The sequence below is a fragment of the Chelonoidis abingdonii genome, chromosome 19 (genome assembly GCF_003597395.2).
Source record: "Chelonoidis abingdonii isolate Lonesome George chromosome 19, CheloAbing_2.0, whole genome shotgun sequence".
NCBI classification, from domain to species: Eukaryota; Metazoa; Chordata; order Testudines; family Testudinidae; genus Chelonoidis; species Chelonoidis abingdonii.
Genome location: NC_133787.1, coordinates 3,293,684 through 3,311,543, shown reverse-complemented (window position 1 = coordinate 3,311,543; position 17,860 = coordinate 3,293,684). Strand labels below are relative to the sequence as shown.

The 17,860-nt window shown below is 47.2% G+C and overlaps 2 protein-coding genes and 2 non-coding genes across 5 annotated transcripts in view; 1 reads left to right on the top strand and 3 right to left on the bottom strand.

Moving 5' to 3' along the window:
• SF3B3 (splicing factor 3b subunit 3) overlaps nt 1-14,950 on the bottom strand; it is a 46,743-nt gene extending 31,793 nt beyond the window's left edge. Inside the window, exons 1-10 of one of the 2 annotated variants that reach the window (XM_032795417.2) lie at nt 14,680-14,950; nt 11,873-11,989; nt 11,127-11,453; nt 9,758-9,930; nt 8,575-8,716; nt 7,400-7,512; nt 5,813-5,950; nt 4,441-4,544; nt 1,037-1,202; nt 279-374 (exon numbers count right to left, since the gene is read on the bottom strand). In XM_032795417.2, coding sequence (XP_032651308.1) covers nt 279-374; nt 1,037-1,202; nt 4,441-4,544; nt 5,813-5,950; nt 7,400-7,512; nt 8,575-8,716; nt 9,758-9,930; nt 11,127-11,453; nt 11,873-11,942 — 1,329 coding nt within the window. In that variant the 5' untranslated portion in view covers nt 11,943-11,989; nt 14,680-14,950. The remainder of the gene's footprint in view (nt 1-278; nt 375-1,036; nt 1,203-4,440; nt 4,545-5,812; nt 5,951-7,399; nt 7,513-8,574; nt 8,717-9,757; nt 9,931-11,126; nt 11,454-11,872; nt 11,990-14,679) is intronic. The other variant, XM_032795416.2, reaches the window with a different exon arrangement.
• Nucleotides 8,289-8,365, bottom strand: LOC116833730 (small nucleolar RNA SNORD111). Its single transcript, XR_004375758.1, has one exon. It is a non-coding gene; the product is annotated as a small nucleolar RNA SNORD111 (small nucleolar RNA).
• LOC116833729 (small nucleolar RNA SNORD111) lies at nt 10,685-10,764 on the bottom strand. Its single transcript, XR_004375757.1, has one exon. It is a non-coding gene; the product is annotated as a small nucleolar RNA SNORD111 (small nucleolar RNA).
• A 218-nt stretch (nt 14,951-15,168) lies between the features above and the next one.
• COG4 (component of oligomeric golgi complex 4) overlaps nt 15,169-17,860 on the top strand; it is a 28,450-nt gene continuing 25,758 nt past the window's right edge. Inside the window, exons 1-3 of the mRNA XM_032795413.2 lie at nt 15,169-15,353; nt 16,241-16,323; nt 17,203-17,317. Coding sequence (XP_032651304.1) covers nt 15,207-15,353; nt 16,241-16,323; nt 17,203-17,317 — 345 coding nt within the window. The 5' untranslated portion in view covers nt 15,169-15,206. The remainder of the gene's footprint in view (nt 15,354-16,240; nt 16,324-17,202; nt 17,318-17,860) is intronic.

Below are 17,860 nucleotides of genomic sequence, written 5' to 3'. Positions count from 1 at the left end.
CTAAAATGATCACAGTCAGGGATTACAGGATAATATGTCAATGGAAAACCTATGGTTATCACTCCTGTACACTCCAGCACCAGAACCCTTATGACTGGACAACAGGGACTGATTGTATAGTCTGAAAAAGAAATCACATTTGCCCTTTTCTGCCAAAGAGCTGCACCAAGGACAGATTGTTTAATTACAGCACCATCGTGAGCACTCTGCCATAAGTTCAAGAAGGGCAACCCCACATTCCTGTTGTGGATTTCTGAAGCTGCCTCTGGGGCTCTTACCTCAAGTCCGTGCCTTAGGACCCTCAGAGATGACCGAGGCCCCCGTCCACAGGCCACATATAACTGGGGTGTATCTTCATTGGCCAGATCCGCTATCTGCATGGAGGAACAGTGGGTCACACAACACGACAAGGAGACGAACTAAAACCCTCAAACATTTGCCCTGTAATCTGCTTTCTGAACAAAGTTTCAGCAGTTTAATGTAACTGACGCTGCCATCGAACATCCCGTCTTCTGCACTGGAGAACCACAAAATTTAGGAAAAGTCTGCTGGAGAATACACAAGGCCTTGTCTAACAGTCATGCTAGAGGCGAGCACTGGGCTGGTGCATTGCACCCCACTTCCAAACACCAGGTATTTATGTACTGCTGATGAATGGTAATAACCCTTTCAACAAACATCTGTATCCTGAGGTTTAGCGTTACACCTTGTCATTCTTTTCCTAGGGTTCAGGATTTAGCGAACCCACCTTTCTGTCAGTGCTTGCAGTACTGTCACACTGCGGCAAAACCAAGGCAAATAACCAGAGCAAGACTGAAATGAGATCATTACCTGTGCTTTTCTTTCTCCATTTTAAACAGATTCCCTGAAAAGAGTTTCCATTTCCATAAGGCACCTCAAAGACCAATTGACTTAGCAGCACAATGGACGATACACTGATCTGCTTCTGTGGTTACACAACAGTAATGGCCCTGCATCCCCAGAGGGCAGGTTGCAGGGAAAGGGGAGGACCATGTATTCACAGATGATGACATACCTGACAAAACAAGATAGGAGACAGACTGTCCAGCTCATCCACCAACACCAGGTTCTTGAGTGGTCGTGGCTGGAAAAAGAAAGTGTCTCCTTCCTCGAGGGGCATGGCAGAGGAGAACTCTGGCTCCTCGTCGTCATCTCCCAGATGGGCTATCTGGTACAGGTAACTTCAGAGACAAAGCAAGAAAAACAGCATAGTCAGAGCAGACAACAGCTACAGTTCAGCCACGCATTCAGTGTGGGTGAAGGGTGAATGAGAACTAGTACTGTTTCCACAGAACACTTGGCTATTTCAACTCTCACCTGGAGGGACTGTTTCTTGGGGAGAGGAAGGAGGGGCAAAGAGTTACAGGCTATTTTCAAAGCTCTTGCCCAGTTCTGACTTCCTTCTTTATCATTGCTTTTGGCAGAAGACTCTGGACAGCTCAGTGCTCACCCCACTCCTGGCTCCTAGATTTTCCTGTCTCATGGCAAGAAGAGCTAAACAATGAAATCTTTGAAGACCAAGACAGTTGGCTAACAGCCTCCGAGTCTGCATGTTTTAGGGAGGAAGAAGTGCTATTTTTTAGGTGTTCAAAAATCACCTGCTACCCTGTTTTATAAGCTAGAATATTAAAATACGTGAGTTTTACACACATACAAGGAAAACAGATCCATAAAGAAAGACTGAATTGTTTCTTGTGTTCTTTTTGCTCTGTTCATCAGAACTAACGGCCAGACTTTTGTTAGTTGGCTAGAGCTCCACCTGCTGGCTGGCTCTACAGGAGCTGACCATAAACTTGCAAGACATGTTTGGAAACTCAGGTACTAAACTGCATGCACGCGAACCCCAAATTTGCATATATAACTCTGGTAACTGTGTGCAAACACACAGTATTTTGTGTGCGCAACTTAGGATCACTTGTAAAACTCTGGACCAAGAGAGGTAACAGCAAATGAAATTTTGAAACAAAACCTTTAATTGGCCACACAGAGAAACAAAACCTCAAGACGTCAGAGAACATGCCCCTACATGTTATAACATCTGTAAAGGCTGATCAGATCATGAAACAAAATTGCTTGACAGGGCCATTAAAAGTCTGGTTGGCGGCGCTGGGAGGCTCCAACCTGGCCCAGTGCGGCTGCCATAAGTGGTGACTCTCCCTCTGGCTCTGAGTCAGAGAGACCACCAGGGAGCTCTGTGTGCTGGCCCCGCCCTGAGTGCTGGTTCTGCAGCTCCCACTGGATGGGAACCACGGTCAAGGGGAGCTGCAGGGGCAGTGCGTGCACTGTGCAAGCCGCATGACCTCCCCCATGCCTAGGAGCCGAGGGAGATGTTGCTGCTTCCAGGGGGCCCCCCCAAGGTAAGCACCGCCTGGAGCCCGCTGCCCGCACCCCCTCTTGCATCCCAGCCCCCTGCCCCACCCTAGATCCTGCACCCCAACCCCCTGCTCCCTCCTGCACCAAAACTCCCTCCTGGAGCCCACATGCCACATCCCTCTGCACCCCAACTTCCCCTCCCACACCCTTAACACATCATTACTAGCCCCACCTTGAAACCCACACCACCCCCAGCTCAGAGCCCATACTCCTTTCCACACCTGAACCCCCTGCCTCAGCCTGGAGTCCCCTCACACACGCCGAACCCCTCGGCTCCACTCGCCAGCTCAGAGCCCCCTCCTACATTCCAAACCCCTCATCCCTGGGCCTACCCCAGAGACCAGACCCCAACCCTCTGCCCCAGCCTAGTGAAAATGAGCGAGTGAGTGAGGGTGGGGGAGAGTGAGTGACAGAGGGAGGGGGGATGGAGTGAGCCAGGGGGAGTGAGCCTCGGAGAAGGGGTGGGAAAAGGGTGTTCAGTTTTGTGCAATTAGAAAGTTGAGAAACCTAAACACAGATGAAAGAGTTAAGGTAAAAATTCACGATCATGAGCAATGACAAAAATAGTTAATTGATGGACATGTGTCTGATGGTAGCATCCATTAGCAGCAAAAGCTAAACTGATCAGACACCTGCTCAAACAAGCTTCCAGTTGCCTTCATTATCTGCCCAGGCATCTGATCTTGGCAATGCATGCGGAACAGCTTCTCACTTCCTATGCACCAACATCCATCCTTCAAAACCTCCCTCTTGGTCCAGGAACCCATGGCGCTGAGTGCTCTACGGACAGTCCCTGCTTGTGATCTCTTGGTGCCAACTGCCTGACGGTATAGAAGGGATGCACAGGGGGTACAAGACACCCCCCCCCCCCCCCCGACTCCCCCGGTCTGGTATGTGCAAATTAATTCACCAAAGGGTGGCGCGTATGGTGTCTACCAAAAGCCAATCGCTCAGCAGTCATCATCATCATCACTGTGAATTCCTGCACTCTATCTGGTGCTGTGTACTGTATGCCTCACAATGTAGATCTATTTGCATACTGAGCCTCCCTAATCAAGATTGCAAAATCTCAAGAGAGGAAAATCTGCAGGAAAACAAGAACAGTGTGTGGGTTGGGGATGGGAGGGAAGGGGAGGGTGGTTTCTCCTGTCTATGAGTGAAGGCAATGGATTTTAGGGGTCTAACTGGGGGTACAAAGGTATGTCTTGGATCCTTCACCAAGGGGACAAGCTGCCAACGTGCATGTCTTATGAATGGAGGATCATACCCTATATCAGGGCTGTGATGCGCTCTGACAAAGTCACGGGGTGAGTTAAACCTTATTACACAGGAAAGTACCTTATTAACTAACTCTTGGTTCCAGAATGCACGTTGATTTTATTTGATGTGTAACCAATTGTTTCCAATACTTCTACCCCCTTAACCTCTTTTCTTTCTTAAATAAACGTATCCTTTTCGCTATAACAAAATCTAAGTGCTGTGAATTAAGCAAAGCAGTCTAAAGTGAAGTTGGGGTATACTGTTCCTTTGGGAATAGTGGATTTGGTAACTGCATGAGTGTCCAGTGGCTGGACACTCTAGGGAGATGCGCAGAGAGCTCAGGGGTTGGAGTTTGCCTATTGCTAATCTGCTGAGAGACAGTGGAGTCTGTGTAGGCTGAGAGGAGAGTGATTATGTTGCCTGTGGAAGGTGGAGTGAGGGAGCTGACCCCTAGCAGGCACAGACAAGGCTCCCTGGTGCTAAAGGCAAGTGGCAGAGAGAGGCCTCACAATCCTGGGTATCCTGGGGTAGCACCACACTGCCCCAAATATCTGACAGTCTAAGAGCACTTCCACAAAGTCTATCAATATTGAGGAGATTCTCCAGGATACATGAATGGGCTTAAAAACTGTGGTCAATGCACTTGGACAAGTTAGACCATCAACTCGTTAAGGCAGAGCCCATCTTTTTACATAGTCTACCAATAGCCACAGCAATCTGTCATGCTAATGAGAGTAACAGTAAAACTCAGCAGGACACATGAAGGAAATGAAATGATTTACTCACTGGTTTCCAAACTCAGATGCCACAAAGAGGAACCCTGTTTTCAGCACACACATGGCAGCAGCCCCAGGAACAGTATCAAAATACTTCAGTCGGATCTCCGTCACCTGAAAAGCACCGGAGAGGAAGGAGTAAGGGTGAGTGAGCCAGCTCAGTTCAGACTCTTTCTGGAGATGGGCTATGTCTGCTCGCACACAAGAGCGCAGCCCAGTTTCCCATTCAGAGATACAGGAATTCATGCATTTGAGATTGTAGTATATTACAAGACTGCCTTGGAGTTACGTTCAGAGGAAGGAAATGAGCAGACACTTAGCACAGCCAAGAGCGCTCCCTTATCGATAGTTTGGGGCAGCTGCCTTCACTCCCCAAGTTCAGACTGGATGGCATTCTGAGTGTAAACACAACCCAGGCTTTCTGTTTTACTCTTGAGACTATTTTGCATGGGAATCTGAGTTCAAGGCTTACAAGAGAGAGATGAAAATGCTCAGCAGTCCTACCGAGAAAGAGACAACCCTCACCTGGCATTCACATCATTCACTCAGAGGACTGGGGAGATGTCTCTTAGAATGGCCACTTAGAGTTTGGACAGACCTGAAGTTGCCACGATGGTTCCTATGAAAGGTCTGAGGCCAGTCTTGAACAGCTGAACCAACACAGTCTTCTATCATGACCCTTTCTGGGAAGGGTTTGTCATGTTAAAGGCAATGAGGGTTAGTGGCGTTTCAGATGTTTTTTTCCCCAGAGACCACAAGTGGGATCTCTGCAGCACAGATCTCCAGAGCAGCAGTGACTGGCAACACAAAGCAATTCCATTTTTTCCTATGTTTCAGAAGAAGAGTGTGTTATCCCAGCTGAAAAAGCTGTGTGACATGGGATGGCCAAACTCTGCCCAACTGGTTGAACCTAGTTTGTATAAAACTGAACAGATTGCAGGCACCCACATATTCAATCCACAGGAGCAGCCAAGTATGGCAGCTCAGATCAAGAAGAATCACTGCACCCTGGAATCTGTTGTCCTAGGGAACTGTGGCATAGAATCTCTTGGGCCACATTTTGGAATAGGCAATTTGGAGCAGGGACCATGGGTAACATTTTTAAAAATGCCCATGTGACCTAGCAACCTAAGTCTTGCCACCTCCTGTCTGTGTGTTGTGCGAGTGGTGACTAGCAAGTTATGGCAGCTGTCATCTAATAGGGTAGATGCAGAGTCATTCGTCTCTATACACAGCTAGAGACTAATCTAAAAATCATTTGAATTAGGGGAGAGAATGCTTTAAACTAGGTATCATCACAGTGGGAAAATGCAGCATGATGGGAAAGCTTCTCAAGGACATATTTCGAGAAGTAAAAGTAGCTTCCTCCTCAAGCTACCTACCATGTCTTCATCAGTCTCTAGGGTGATTTTGAAGATATCTCCCTGCTCCGTCTGGGCCAGGAAGAAGAACATGGATTTGGTCTTGTGTGTAGCAGAGCAGACAAAAATCATACCCCTCTCTGGGTCATCCAAGTCATTCTGTCACAGGGAAGATAAATCACAGGTTTATAAATGTTGGAGGTGGAAAGATTACCTTTCAGCAAAGCCACTCCCCTGCAAAGCAGGATACACTTCCCTGGGTCAATGGTCCTAGCAAAAGGGAAAGCTTGAGGGACTATAGCATGTGGAAAGGGTTTTGTGCACAGCATACCCCTTCCCAGTGTTCTCCTGACTCATTCTGTAATGCTCTCAGGAAAGCTGATTCTTCCGGACAGACGTTTCTCAGAAGAGCCAAAACCGTGAGGTAGTCTCCCTCCTACCCCGTTTTTCCCCCAGATGGACAATCTTACACATTGCAAAACCAATTGTGGTACACAAGGTTCATTAGCCATATAAAACTGACCTGTGGCATCTGCCGTGTGTGTGGCTTTGGTTGTATTTGCCCAATGCGACCCAGTGTCAGCTAGCTACAGCCTACTTCGTTTAAAACAGTGGTTCAAACTTTTGTCCCGGTGACCCCTTTCACACAGCAAGCCTCTGAGTACAGCCCCCCCAATAAATTAAAAATATTTGTGAATATATTTAACACCATTATAAATGGAGGTGGCAAAGTGGGGGTTGGGGTGGAGGCTGACAGCTTGCGACCCCTCAGGTAATAACCTCGTGACCCTCTGAGGGGTCCCAACCCCCAGTTGGAGAACCCCTGGTTCAAAACAAACAAAAGGAAGTACTTCCTCATATAACGCACAGCTAAACTGTGGATCTTGTGGCCAGGGATACTGTGAAGGCCAAAAGAATAACTGGATTCAAAAAAAGAATTAGTAAGTTCATGGAGGATAGGTCCATCAATGGCTATTAGCTGAGGTGGTGAGGGATGGAACCCCATTTTCTGGGTGTCTCAAAACCTTCAAATGCTAGAATCTGGGACTGGATAACAAGGGACATATCACTTTATAATTGCCCTATTCTGTTCACTCCCTCTGAAACACCTGGCACTGGCCACTGTCAGAAGACAGGATACTGAGCTAGATGGACCATTGGTCTGATCCAGTATGGCTGTTTTTATGCACTCCTCTAAAAGGAAGCAGTGTGAGGTGGAACAGAGCAGCTGTGGAATTCATCTTCATGTACTGGGTGAATATTTCCCACTATGCCATATAAATCATGATTCATACTATGAGTGCTGCCATCTCAGAGCCTGGTAAGAGAGAAAGGACTATCTCAAGAGTAAACCTCAGAGAGGAGATGAACTCAACCAATCACATCAGACTACAGGCAAACTCCAAAACCTTCCCTTACAGATGACATGACTGGCTGGTAAGGCAGGCTTTCCCTCCACACCCTAAATTGTGGCAGCCCGACAGCCTTTCAATCACTATGCACCGCCTTCCTCAAAAGCCTTCCTGCAAATAAGCTGATATTAAGTATCCACGTGGAACGTTTAAAGAAGAGGCCTCTAAAGCAGGGCATAAAAGATGAAATTCTCACCCTTCTCCTGGGAATGGGACATCTGATATCAGGCTGGTCACCAAAGTTTTTGTAGGTGATATAGTTTTCAGAACAGATCAGCACTCCACTGGGACCATCGGAGCCACCAGGAACTAAGGGATGAGATGGAAACTTCATTAAGAGAAGAGAAAAAGTCCTCTTGCTCAAAAGAAATCTGGATAATCTTCATTCCATATTCTCAGATGTAGCTAAACCTGCTTCGGTTTATGGTGGAGAAGACACCGGATTGCAAGCATAGGCTTCTGTATCTGCATAAGGCAGAGTTTGGGATGCAGAATGAAACTTTGGGGGTCATAAACAACTGCTTAATATTTCATTTTTACACTTCTCACCAGTCCCATAAATGAACCCAAATCTTTGAGATGCTCAGGCACCATACTGGCAACGTGCCAGTCACCCCATGTATCTGACATGCATTTATCTGCTATTGCAAATCACAAGAAGCAGGTTCCCACATGATCTCCTGGTACTTTCCTCTCAGAAACTGAAATTACCAGCAATGAAAACCACAAACTGAGTGTTTAGAGCCCCTGGGGGCCGCTAGCCTACAGTATCTGCCGGGCACATACAAGATACAGTGAACTGCAGAGTAGCCCAGTCAGCATTAAGCATGCTCTTCAAATGAATTTGGATACTAAAACTCCAAACTAACTTCTGCAATGAAGAGAGTGGACCAAAGTCCCACCCCCAAAATCAAAGCTTAAGGTTAGCCCATAACTCCTCTTGAAATCAAGTTGTGATTACATGGAGCTACAACTCCATTTGTATTTCCATTTGTTTTATTTTGTCAGCTGGTAAACTCCTTCTTCAGGTTCTTTTCCTAAACCACAACCTTTTCCAATGGAAGCCTTCAAATACTTCCATCTCAGAGCCCAATCAGAGTGAAATGCTATCTCCAGGATACATCTCAGAGAAGAGACATGAAAAACTCATCACTTCAGGCTGCAAGAAAAACAAACTCTCCAAAATTCTATGTATCACATAAGAATTTTTAGTTTTCACCTGCCTTCCAGGCCCAACTAAGAGCAGGAAAGCAGCTCAGATTATGACCCCCCTGCCCCTCTCAATGATTCTCTTTCAAATGTGCAATATGTTCCCCCTCTGCCTTTTTGCTGGGAGAATGGGAAGTGACTTGGCAATGGGGAGGGTAGTACCTGTAATAAGGAAGTTGCCATGCTCCTCCAAAGGTTCGCTGTATTTCCTAACTACGTGGTTCAAACCCAGGTCTAACTCATAAAATGTCAGGGTCTGTTGGGTGTTTGCTGCTGCTTCTCCTGTTGGATCGTTGTCAGCTTCCTGGAAAAACAGCACACAAATATTTTGTCTGCAATAACATTATCTGTACATTTAAACGGAAAGAAATCTCACGAAGTCTCTGGAATGGTGTTACACTCATTAACAACCACAACAGCAATCCAGAGACAATACAGGACTTGATCTTGAAAAGTGTTCAGCACTCACCACTGACATTAAAATCAATGGAAGGTGCAGCACTTCAAAGGATCAAGACCACAGGCAGCAAATAGGAAGTAATTAGGTAGAATTATTGTCAGAGGCAGACACACAGGCAGCGCTGGTCAGTTGCAACATGTAACTGTAAAATATCAGATGGGTATAGACCAGCTGCCTTTGCAGCTAGATATGCTGAGTAACACCTTACACTGATTTTCAATGTTCCCCTAGCTGCCAGTTATGGTATCACCAGCCCAATGGTGGGATGGAAAAGATTCTAGAACACATTTTAAACCACACGCAATTTCATTTTGCATAAAATCATTCATGCACATTCTCTCCCAAAATTCACCACCATTATTAATTTCCTGAACACCAGAAATATGCTCAGTGCTGTAACAAGTTAAAGAGAGATGACTCCCAATTCAGTGAGTTTACAGACAATGCCTCTGTACCAGGGGCAGTAATTCTGGTGGATCACTAACTGAAAGCTTGACAGGGGAAGTGTACTTGGAGGAGGAATGCGAGTGAAGAGGGTGGGGGTACTGCTGCAGCAGAGGGAGGCAGTTCTAAACATGAACAGCAGCATTGGAATGAAGTGCAAAGGCCAGAGTGAGACGAATATACAGGAAGAGCATTGAGCAGGGAGGGCTGTAGTTCAGTTTAGTAACAGAAGGACCAAGCAATTAAGAGGATTTCAGCTAAGACTGGAAATGAGATTGACAGTCAACGAGCAGAAACCCAGGGAGGTTGTCCCAGACAGCTAGCGCGGGAGAGAAGGCTTCGCATAAGTTGACAAGCTAGGTGAAGGGACAGAGAGGAAGGAGACAGAGCTAGCTAAGCAGAGGGAGTAGGGTAAGAGACAAGGACCTCATCCCTGGTTACCTCATAGTCCATTTCCAGACAAGCAAACATTGGGTTTTCAAACCCCACATCTACTCCCACCACATGGTAGACCAAGGTGTTGGCCTTGTGGGCTTCCAGTGGGGAAGAAATGGTGAGCCGGGCGGCTGCATCTCTGTTCAGAATGTATACCAGCTTCTGTTTCTCAATGGCACCTGCAGGGAACAACAGTGCATAAAATACCTAGACTGGGAATGCAAAGCTGAAGACAACTGCCCCAGCACCAGTCTTTGCACAAAAACTGCCAAATGACAGCCTTGCAGGAAAACAGAAACGTAACATCTTGTCCCATAATTTCTCCATCACTCTTAAGTTTATGTCAAACTTCCTAACTTCAGTACTTAAAATCTTTAAAAATGAATCAGTGACTCAGGCACAGGTTAACCTTGCAGATCTTTTTAAGCTCCACTCATGCAAGCCACAACTCAAGGTATATTCAGTTCACTGGCATAAAATCTGCAGCAGCATCTGCCTGAGGAGCCCAATTCCTTGGCAAAACATGCAGCCACAGGAGCTAACAGATGAGGAAAGAGTAGCAGCTATGCAACGAAAGGGAAACAGTCCCACAGAAACACTCTAAAATTGCACTGTAATTGAGGTATGTGTTTCTTTGCTGATACACAGCGCACACAGACATTTACTAAAAGCAGCAGAGAATCCTGTGGCACCTTATAGACTAACAGACGTTTTGGATCATGAGCTTTCGTGGGTGAATACCCACTTCATCAGATGCTCTCAGCTGTCATCCCGAATAACAGATGAATTGCACAGTGCTACCTTCAGGTTAAAAGGACACAAGCAGCTTCCATCCAAGCCACTCATATCATTATTTTCACTATAATAGAGTTGTTAAACTGCCTGGTAATGCAAACCCTGAAAGGTGGAATAATCTAAGAGTTTATATCTGTAGGGCCTGATCAGAAATGCACAGTTGTCTCCATAGTCAATCTCAGAGAAGAGACATGAATTCATATCATCATTTCAGGCAGAGGACGCTGATTGCACCACGACTGGGCTATCTGCATCCCAGCGTCCCTTTTTACAATCATCATCCTCAAATGGGTTCTTCTTTGCTTACCACTACCTGAGCAGGTTTCTTTCCAACACTGTTTTGCCCTAATTTTTGGTACTCATTTGTGCAATCATGACAGTAGGTAGAAACAATTCCAAACACCTGGACGTTTCATTCCAAAGGCTGGAATTTAATGAAATGCCTGCATGAAAAGCACTTGAGACTACAGTAAGGAAGTAAGGAAAAGGCAAAGCAACAATTCCAAGGAGAATCAGTTTCCCCCATTAACTTCTTCAAATGCTACAACTAAGGAGACAGTACAGATCCCCACTGACTTACTGATCATGACAGCACGGCCCTTTGGGTCCACAGCCAAGAATTGGCCAGGAACGATTCTGCGACAGCCACTCTTGCCAAAGGTTTCCTGGTGAATCTTCTCAAACATGTTCTTGGAAGGCTGGTACTCCAGGATAACAATGCGACCCGAATCACTACCAACCACAATATAGTCTTTAGTTCCACCTGTCAGTCTGAAGGCCATGAGGGAGCGAATGACTCCAAACACTTCCACTGTCAGCAAGGTGTGTACTTTCCCCGTGTTGGGATCGGGGCGGAGCAACTCCAGAATCTTCCCCCGGGAAACAACAATTTCCTGTTGTTTGGTTCCTAAGAAGCCAAAGCCATGAGAAACTTATCACCAACTGTAAGTCAGGAGATGTAAAAACCAGGAAATTCAAAGTGCCTTCAAACAATAATCACCAAAACAAGTCTCACAACCTCCAGGATATTCAAGTATCCAGTTTACAGATCAGAAAACTGAGGCACAGAGAAGTTAAATGATTTAACTAATGCCCCACAAACTCAGTGAGAAAACCAGGCTCTGAACTTAGAAGTTCCTGGATCCAAGTTCTTTCTCAAGACCAGATCTTTCCCTCAAATTGTAGCCTCTTAGTCAACCCAGGTAGAAGCACTAATAGGAGCCAAACCTCGATGAAAAACGAATGCTGTAGCTAAGTAGCTTATAACTGAAAAGATCTTGCTTTGCTTCGGCCTGAAAGTCTGCTAGTCAGGAGAGCAGAGATTACCTGAGAAATTGCCATGGATGGCATAGCTGATGCCAGTGGCTCGCTGCAACGTTAAATTGTAAAGGAACATGGTGGCGACAGATCCACTTCACTCATGCGTCTCACTTATTGAGTCGGCTGTAAACAAAACAGCAACAAAAATTAAGATGATGCCTTATGCAAAACAGATCTACATTTAAAACATACATTGTGTCAGCCCAAAGGAACAGCATTAACAGCCTTTGTTTCTGTGCCCCAGACACAATTTTGAGATTGCATCTATCATCTTATTCTAACTGGCCAACATTCAAGGACCTTACAAACACTGATTAATCAGGACTCCCTCCAGCCTTCTCTGTACTCATGAGATTATCCCTATTTTAACAATAGGAAAACTTGCTCAAGACCACAGACTTCAAGTCAGAGCCAAGATTAGAATTTGGGGGTTTCAGGTTCTCCATTCCATGGCTCAGTCCACTAGATCAAGTCAGCTATTCACTGAAAGCCTTATCTTCCTACTCTAGTTATTTAGGGGTTTCATTTTAAAAGACATTTAGTTCCTTTTTAAAGAAAAATAGGTCAGCTTTTTTTCTTTTGGTCCTTTAGGCTGACTCTGACATTTCCATCCATGTCACACTCATTTAGAAGGAATGAAGGATAAATCGGGTAATTTGGTGTAGAAAATATTAGCCTACAGTGATTTTTTAATGCAATTTACAATCTAAGTTGAGAGCAGACTCGGAGCTGCATAAAACTGACATACTAGCTTTGTTTGGTTCTACAGGCATCTGACTTGAGTGACAAGCAGAAATTGCACAGGCCCCTGGCTCCGCTCTTGCAAGAAGGACAAGCTGTCAAAACTGACTTCAGTCCTTGTTCCCTGTGTACATTTACTCCACTCCTGCTTCTGGGGATTTAATAATGCCACCTCATCAGCAGCAATCCAAGCACTTTACAGAGGACGCAAGTGTTATTCCCATGTTACACATGGAGAAACTAAGGCATGGAGAGGTGAAGTGACTTGTCCAAGAACATCTCTACAGGTGGCAGATATAGGGAAAGAAACCAGGTCTCCTGACTTTCAGTTCAGTGCTCCATTCTCTAGGTCCCTGGGTTTATAGGTAAGGGACGCGAATATTGCAGCTCTTGTTTGGAAGCGCTGACAGAAAGGAAAGACTAAATTCAGGCTTCATTTAAAACAAATTAAAAAAAGATTAGGTTTAATGTTAGGTTCATCAACCTCAATGGCATCATTTTAAATGGGACACTGGTTACAGATCACAGCCATCAGTGGCCAGCTGGCAATACAACACAAACTGCTAGCACAGATGAGCAAAAATACTATTTTCATCAGTGGAGTTCACCCTTTGCTTGAAACTGGGGTAAGCTGTACCAGTGAAAATTGCGGTTCAGAGCCGTTTACTGTACAGTAGAAACTCAGCCTGAAATTCTTATTTCTACAGGTAGATAAGGGAAAGTGGGCAGCAGCTTCCACCTAAATTAAAGGGACAACATACAGATTGTGGATGGCTCTGTGGATATGGGGAAAGTGAGGGATGTGATATATCTTGACTTGAGCAAAGCTTTTGATATGGTCTCCCACAGTATTCTTGCCAGCAAGTTAAAGTATGGATTGGCTGAATGGACTATAAGCTGAATAGAAAGCTGGCTAGATTGTCAGGCCCAACAAGCAGTAATCAATGGCTTGATGTCTAGTTTGCAGCAGCCGGTATCAAGCAGAGTGCCCCAGGGGTCGGTCCCCGAGCTGGTTTTGTTCAACATCTTTATCAATGATCTCGATGGGATTAACTGCACCCTCAGCAAGTTCGCAGACAACACTAAACTAGGGAGGAGAAGTATATATGCTGGAGGGTAGTGATAGGGTCCAGAGTGACCTAGACAAATTGGAAGACTGGGCCAAAAGAAATCTGATGAGATTCAACAAGAACAAGTGCAGAGTCCTGCACTTAGGAAGGAAGAATCCCATGCACCACTACAGACTAGAGTGACTGCTGGAACGGATTACCTAGGGAGGTGGTGGAATCTCCTTCCTTATAGGTTTTTACAGCCCTGCTTCACAAAGCCCTGGCTGGGATGATTTAGTTGATGTTGGTTTCTACTTTGAGCGGGGCGGGGTGTGTGTGTGTGTGACTAGATGACCTCCTAAGATCTCTTCCAACCCTGATATTCTATGATTACACTCTTGTCTGGACGTCTGTAACCTACGACAGTTACAAACAGCACCTAAGACATTACAACTGAAACCAGCACCCTCTGTGCGGTCAGTTCCACTTCCCCACGGGAGACCAAGATTCCACTGTGTGTGGGTCTTTCACACAGCAACAGAGGAAAGAAAAACGTTTAGAACAAAAAGTAGTTCCCAGCGATAATAAAACCACAGAACACAGCAGTGACTCAGCACCTGGAAAGCAGACTCGATTTTCAAGCTAGCAGTGCCCCTTTAACAAAGCCCTGGAGGAACGAGGAACAAGGGCATCCTCCCACGGAAATCTCTCTCTTCGGGCACCTCCACGGAGTCACCCTGTTTACGGAGGAGGCCTGGCTTCCCCCGGGGAACACAAAACCCAGGCAAGGTTGGTCACCTCGTCACTGTGAGGCAGCACCCACGGGAACCGCACGAGGCAGCCACGTGCAATCAAAGCGCCCAAAGGCCATTCACGGAGGAAAGGAAGGGGAAGGCTCCCCGCTGTCCCACCCCAGCCCTGTCTGCATCTTCTTCCCATCGGCGTCTCGCTTCGCTTCCCTTCCCCACCAGTGTTCAATGCTCGGCTCCCTGTGCGGCTCCCGCCGGTACCGCCTACACTCACCTGCACGGCCCCCCTCGCCCGAGCGGGGCCGCAGACCCAGGCGGTTCCTGTGCGAGCCCGGGGAGCACAGCCCGGCCGATACCCCGCCCCACAGTCACGGCGCGGCGCGCTCCCCTACCCGGCGCTACGGCGCAGGCTGCGCTCGCCCTCACCGCGCGGGATGGCGACGGATTCGCTCGCTCCCCCTAGGCCGCCAGCCTGAAAACCAGCTCCGCCATCGGCCCAGCGCGCGCCCTCTCGTGCCCCGCCCCCAAGGACTTCCGGCGGGCCCGGCGCGCGCGACGCGAGGCTGTCCGCGCAACGCCTGAACGAACCCAACACAAGGACGAAGCAACGCCCGCCGGGCTCCTATCCCGCCGCCTTCGGCCCCCCAGAGACCTTCACTCCGCGTCGCCAACCCAAACCGAGGGGCCTCGCGAGCATCTGCCACTCAGGCACCTATTTGGACAGCCCTAACCGCCGCGCGGACCTCGCCTCCTGGGCCTCGGCGGCTCTCCCGGAAGTGACGGTGTCTCCCGGAACCAAAGATGGCGGTGCCTGGCTCAGGCCTGAGGCTGCCAGGGGGGGAAGGAGGCGGCAGCGCCGCTGCCTCGTCACTGTCTATGGAGCGGATCCGCTCGCTCACCGACCTGCCAGAGCTGGAGGCCGCCTACAGCCGCCTGTGCGGGGAGGAGGTGGGGCAGCTCCGCCCAGCGCCGGGTCCTGGCTCTGCCCCACGCCCCCCTCCGGGAGTCGGGACCCTGGGGCAGGATCTGATTCCTTTGCGGGAGAACCGCGAGGTGTCCTGGCTGCCTCGCACTCACTGACCTCTTCTTGCAGCGCTCTGAGATCTGTTGAGACTCACTGCGTATGAGCCAGGCATTATTTCCTGCTAAAGCGCTGCAGGGAATCACCTGCATCTCGTTTGGAGGGAAAACATCAATATTCCTGGCTTATCGGAGTGTGTGTGGGGTGGGGGGAGGTGACTTTCCAAAATGAACATATAGCCGTTTCTATTTAGGTTATTTTAGTACAGCTGTTGTCCTGTTATTCAAGTACTCCCACTCCCTCTGCCCCCAATGTGGGGGTGATACAGCCTCTGACCAGAAAGACTGGATGTCTCTTTGCCAGAACCTCTTTAGATGGTGAGGAAAGATTGCTACAGAACAATGTTGAATGCTTCTTTGACCTCCTGTTACAGCCCTGACAGGCTGATTCTATTGCCTCTGCAGCAACCCCATCTTCTAAGCCTGGGAGCACATTGGTAAACTCTTTATTCACTCATGTAGGCAGCTTGGTCACCTGTACCTTGGGCAGAGGTGATCTTTTTTTAAAAGTTGTGTGATAGAGACCTCTCCGCCTGCCCCAGAACTGGCCTTTGAAAAGAGAGGGGGGTGTAAGTGTAGTCAGATTAGGATGGATTGCTGGGCTTTTGAAGGATTGCACTGTGAGTTGAACTCTCAAAAGCTTTAGTGTTCTGCTTGGCTCATGGTCCTGATTTGAGAGTTTGGTTCTTAGCTAGTGGCGTTGATGATTGGTCTGCAAGGGGCATGAAGTGACACGGGGCTGCTTTCTTTTTCAGAAAGGGGTGGAGGAAGAGCTGGAGGCACTCCTGGAACAACTGAGTACCATAGAGAGCAAAATGGTCACCCTTCATCTGCTGGGGTTAGTAGTTCACCAGTTTAATCCTGTCTGAGTGAAGCTAGTACCATGTGATTTGATGCTTTGGTTAAAAAAGAAAAAGTAAGCAAGCAAGCTGTAGTTTCAACTGGATATCAAATTCTTCCTTACACTGTTCAGCAGCTGCTTTGTTCTACCACAGATGAAGCTGCATGTCAGTGTGGGGAAGCAATTTCTGTCTGTAAAGCACTTTGAAATGAACGGTACTTGAAAAAGAATTATACAGCATTAGTTTGGAGTGAGAAAAAATAGTGGTACTCCCTTGTGATGTGACCACAAAATAAGCTGCCATTCACAGTAGATTGTGAAGTTCTTCATAATCGTCCCACTCATGCTTTGATCAGTAGTGAAACGGTAAACAAAGATTACATTCACATTGTTAACAGTAGGCTTAAGCATTAACAACCATTTTATCTGAATGGAAATAGCATGCCTCTTCAGCTCTGTTGTTTCAGGCCATCTGTAGACATGGGCAGACTTCATTGCACCTCTAGTTCATTTTGTAAGTTATTTTTATGACCATAAGAGCTAGATTCTCAATTATATTTAACAAGAGCTTGGATTCTGGAATACAGGATGGCAGTTCAACAAAACACAAGGCTGACACATCAATCCGACTCCACGCACCCTTTTACTGCAAGGGAGATAGCCACTGGTCAGGCCTGGATGTGCTGCTCTCTTCTACATTTCACTCTTGGATTTGGCCTCTTACCTCAGTGAAAGCACACAGCAGTTCATGAGGGGTGAGACCCTGTGGTGCTGGAAGATGCAAGTGTCTGTGTGGGGAAATACATTGCAGAATGTACTGCTACTTCATATCTGCATTTCATATGTATGACCAATGTCCTCTGCATCTGTTTCCAGTCCTAACCTGCAGCTGATTGAGGGGGATGCCAGACAGTTATCTGGGATGATCACCTTCACTTGTAACCTAGCTGAGAACGTCAGCAGTAAAGTTCGGCAGCTTGATCTTGCCAAGGTAACGAGACAATGTGGAAACTCTGTGCCGAGTTCTCTTTCTGCTGTGTGTGGATGAGCAGATGAGCAAATACTGCATTTAACAGATAGCAGAGCATGAGCTCTTCACTTGCATGTGGGAAGAGAGGAGCTGAAGCTGAGCCCTGATTTGTTCTGGCTTTGTGCTGCATCTAGCATTGCAGGGTCCTGGTACCTCATTTGGGCTCCTAGGCAGTACCAATGTACAAGTAATATAATAGGAAAACTCCTGTTTATCCAAGCTGGTCAGATATCGTTCCTCCCTTCCTTACTCCTGGTGTAATAGGTTGAGACAATGGAGGTAGACATGGACCTCGGAGGGGTATTCTGGAGCTGCCATCTTCTTTGTACAGAGGTAGATTTAAAGATTGCACGCTGACGCCTGTAATCTGTGCAGACCAGCCTCTCGGCTAAAGGTGTGTGAGCTGTAATCTGCTCTGTTCTGTGCAAATTAGGGGTGGCTTTTGAGTACAGTCCAGATTTTGAGTGGACAGACTTGGGGCCCTTCTTCCTTTAAGGTCATCCA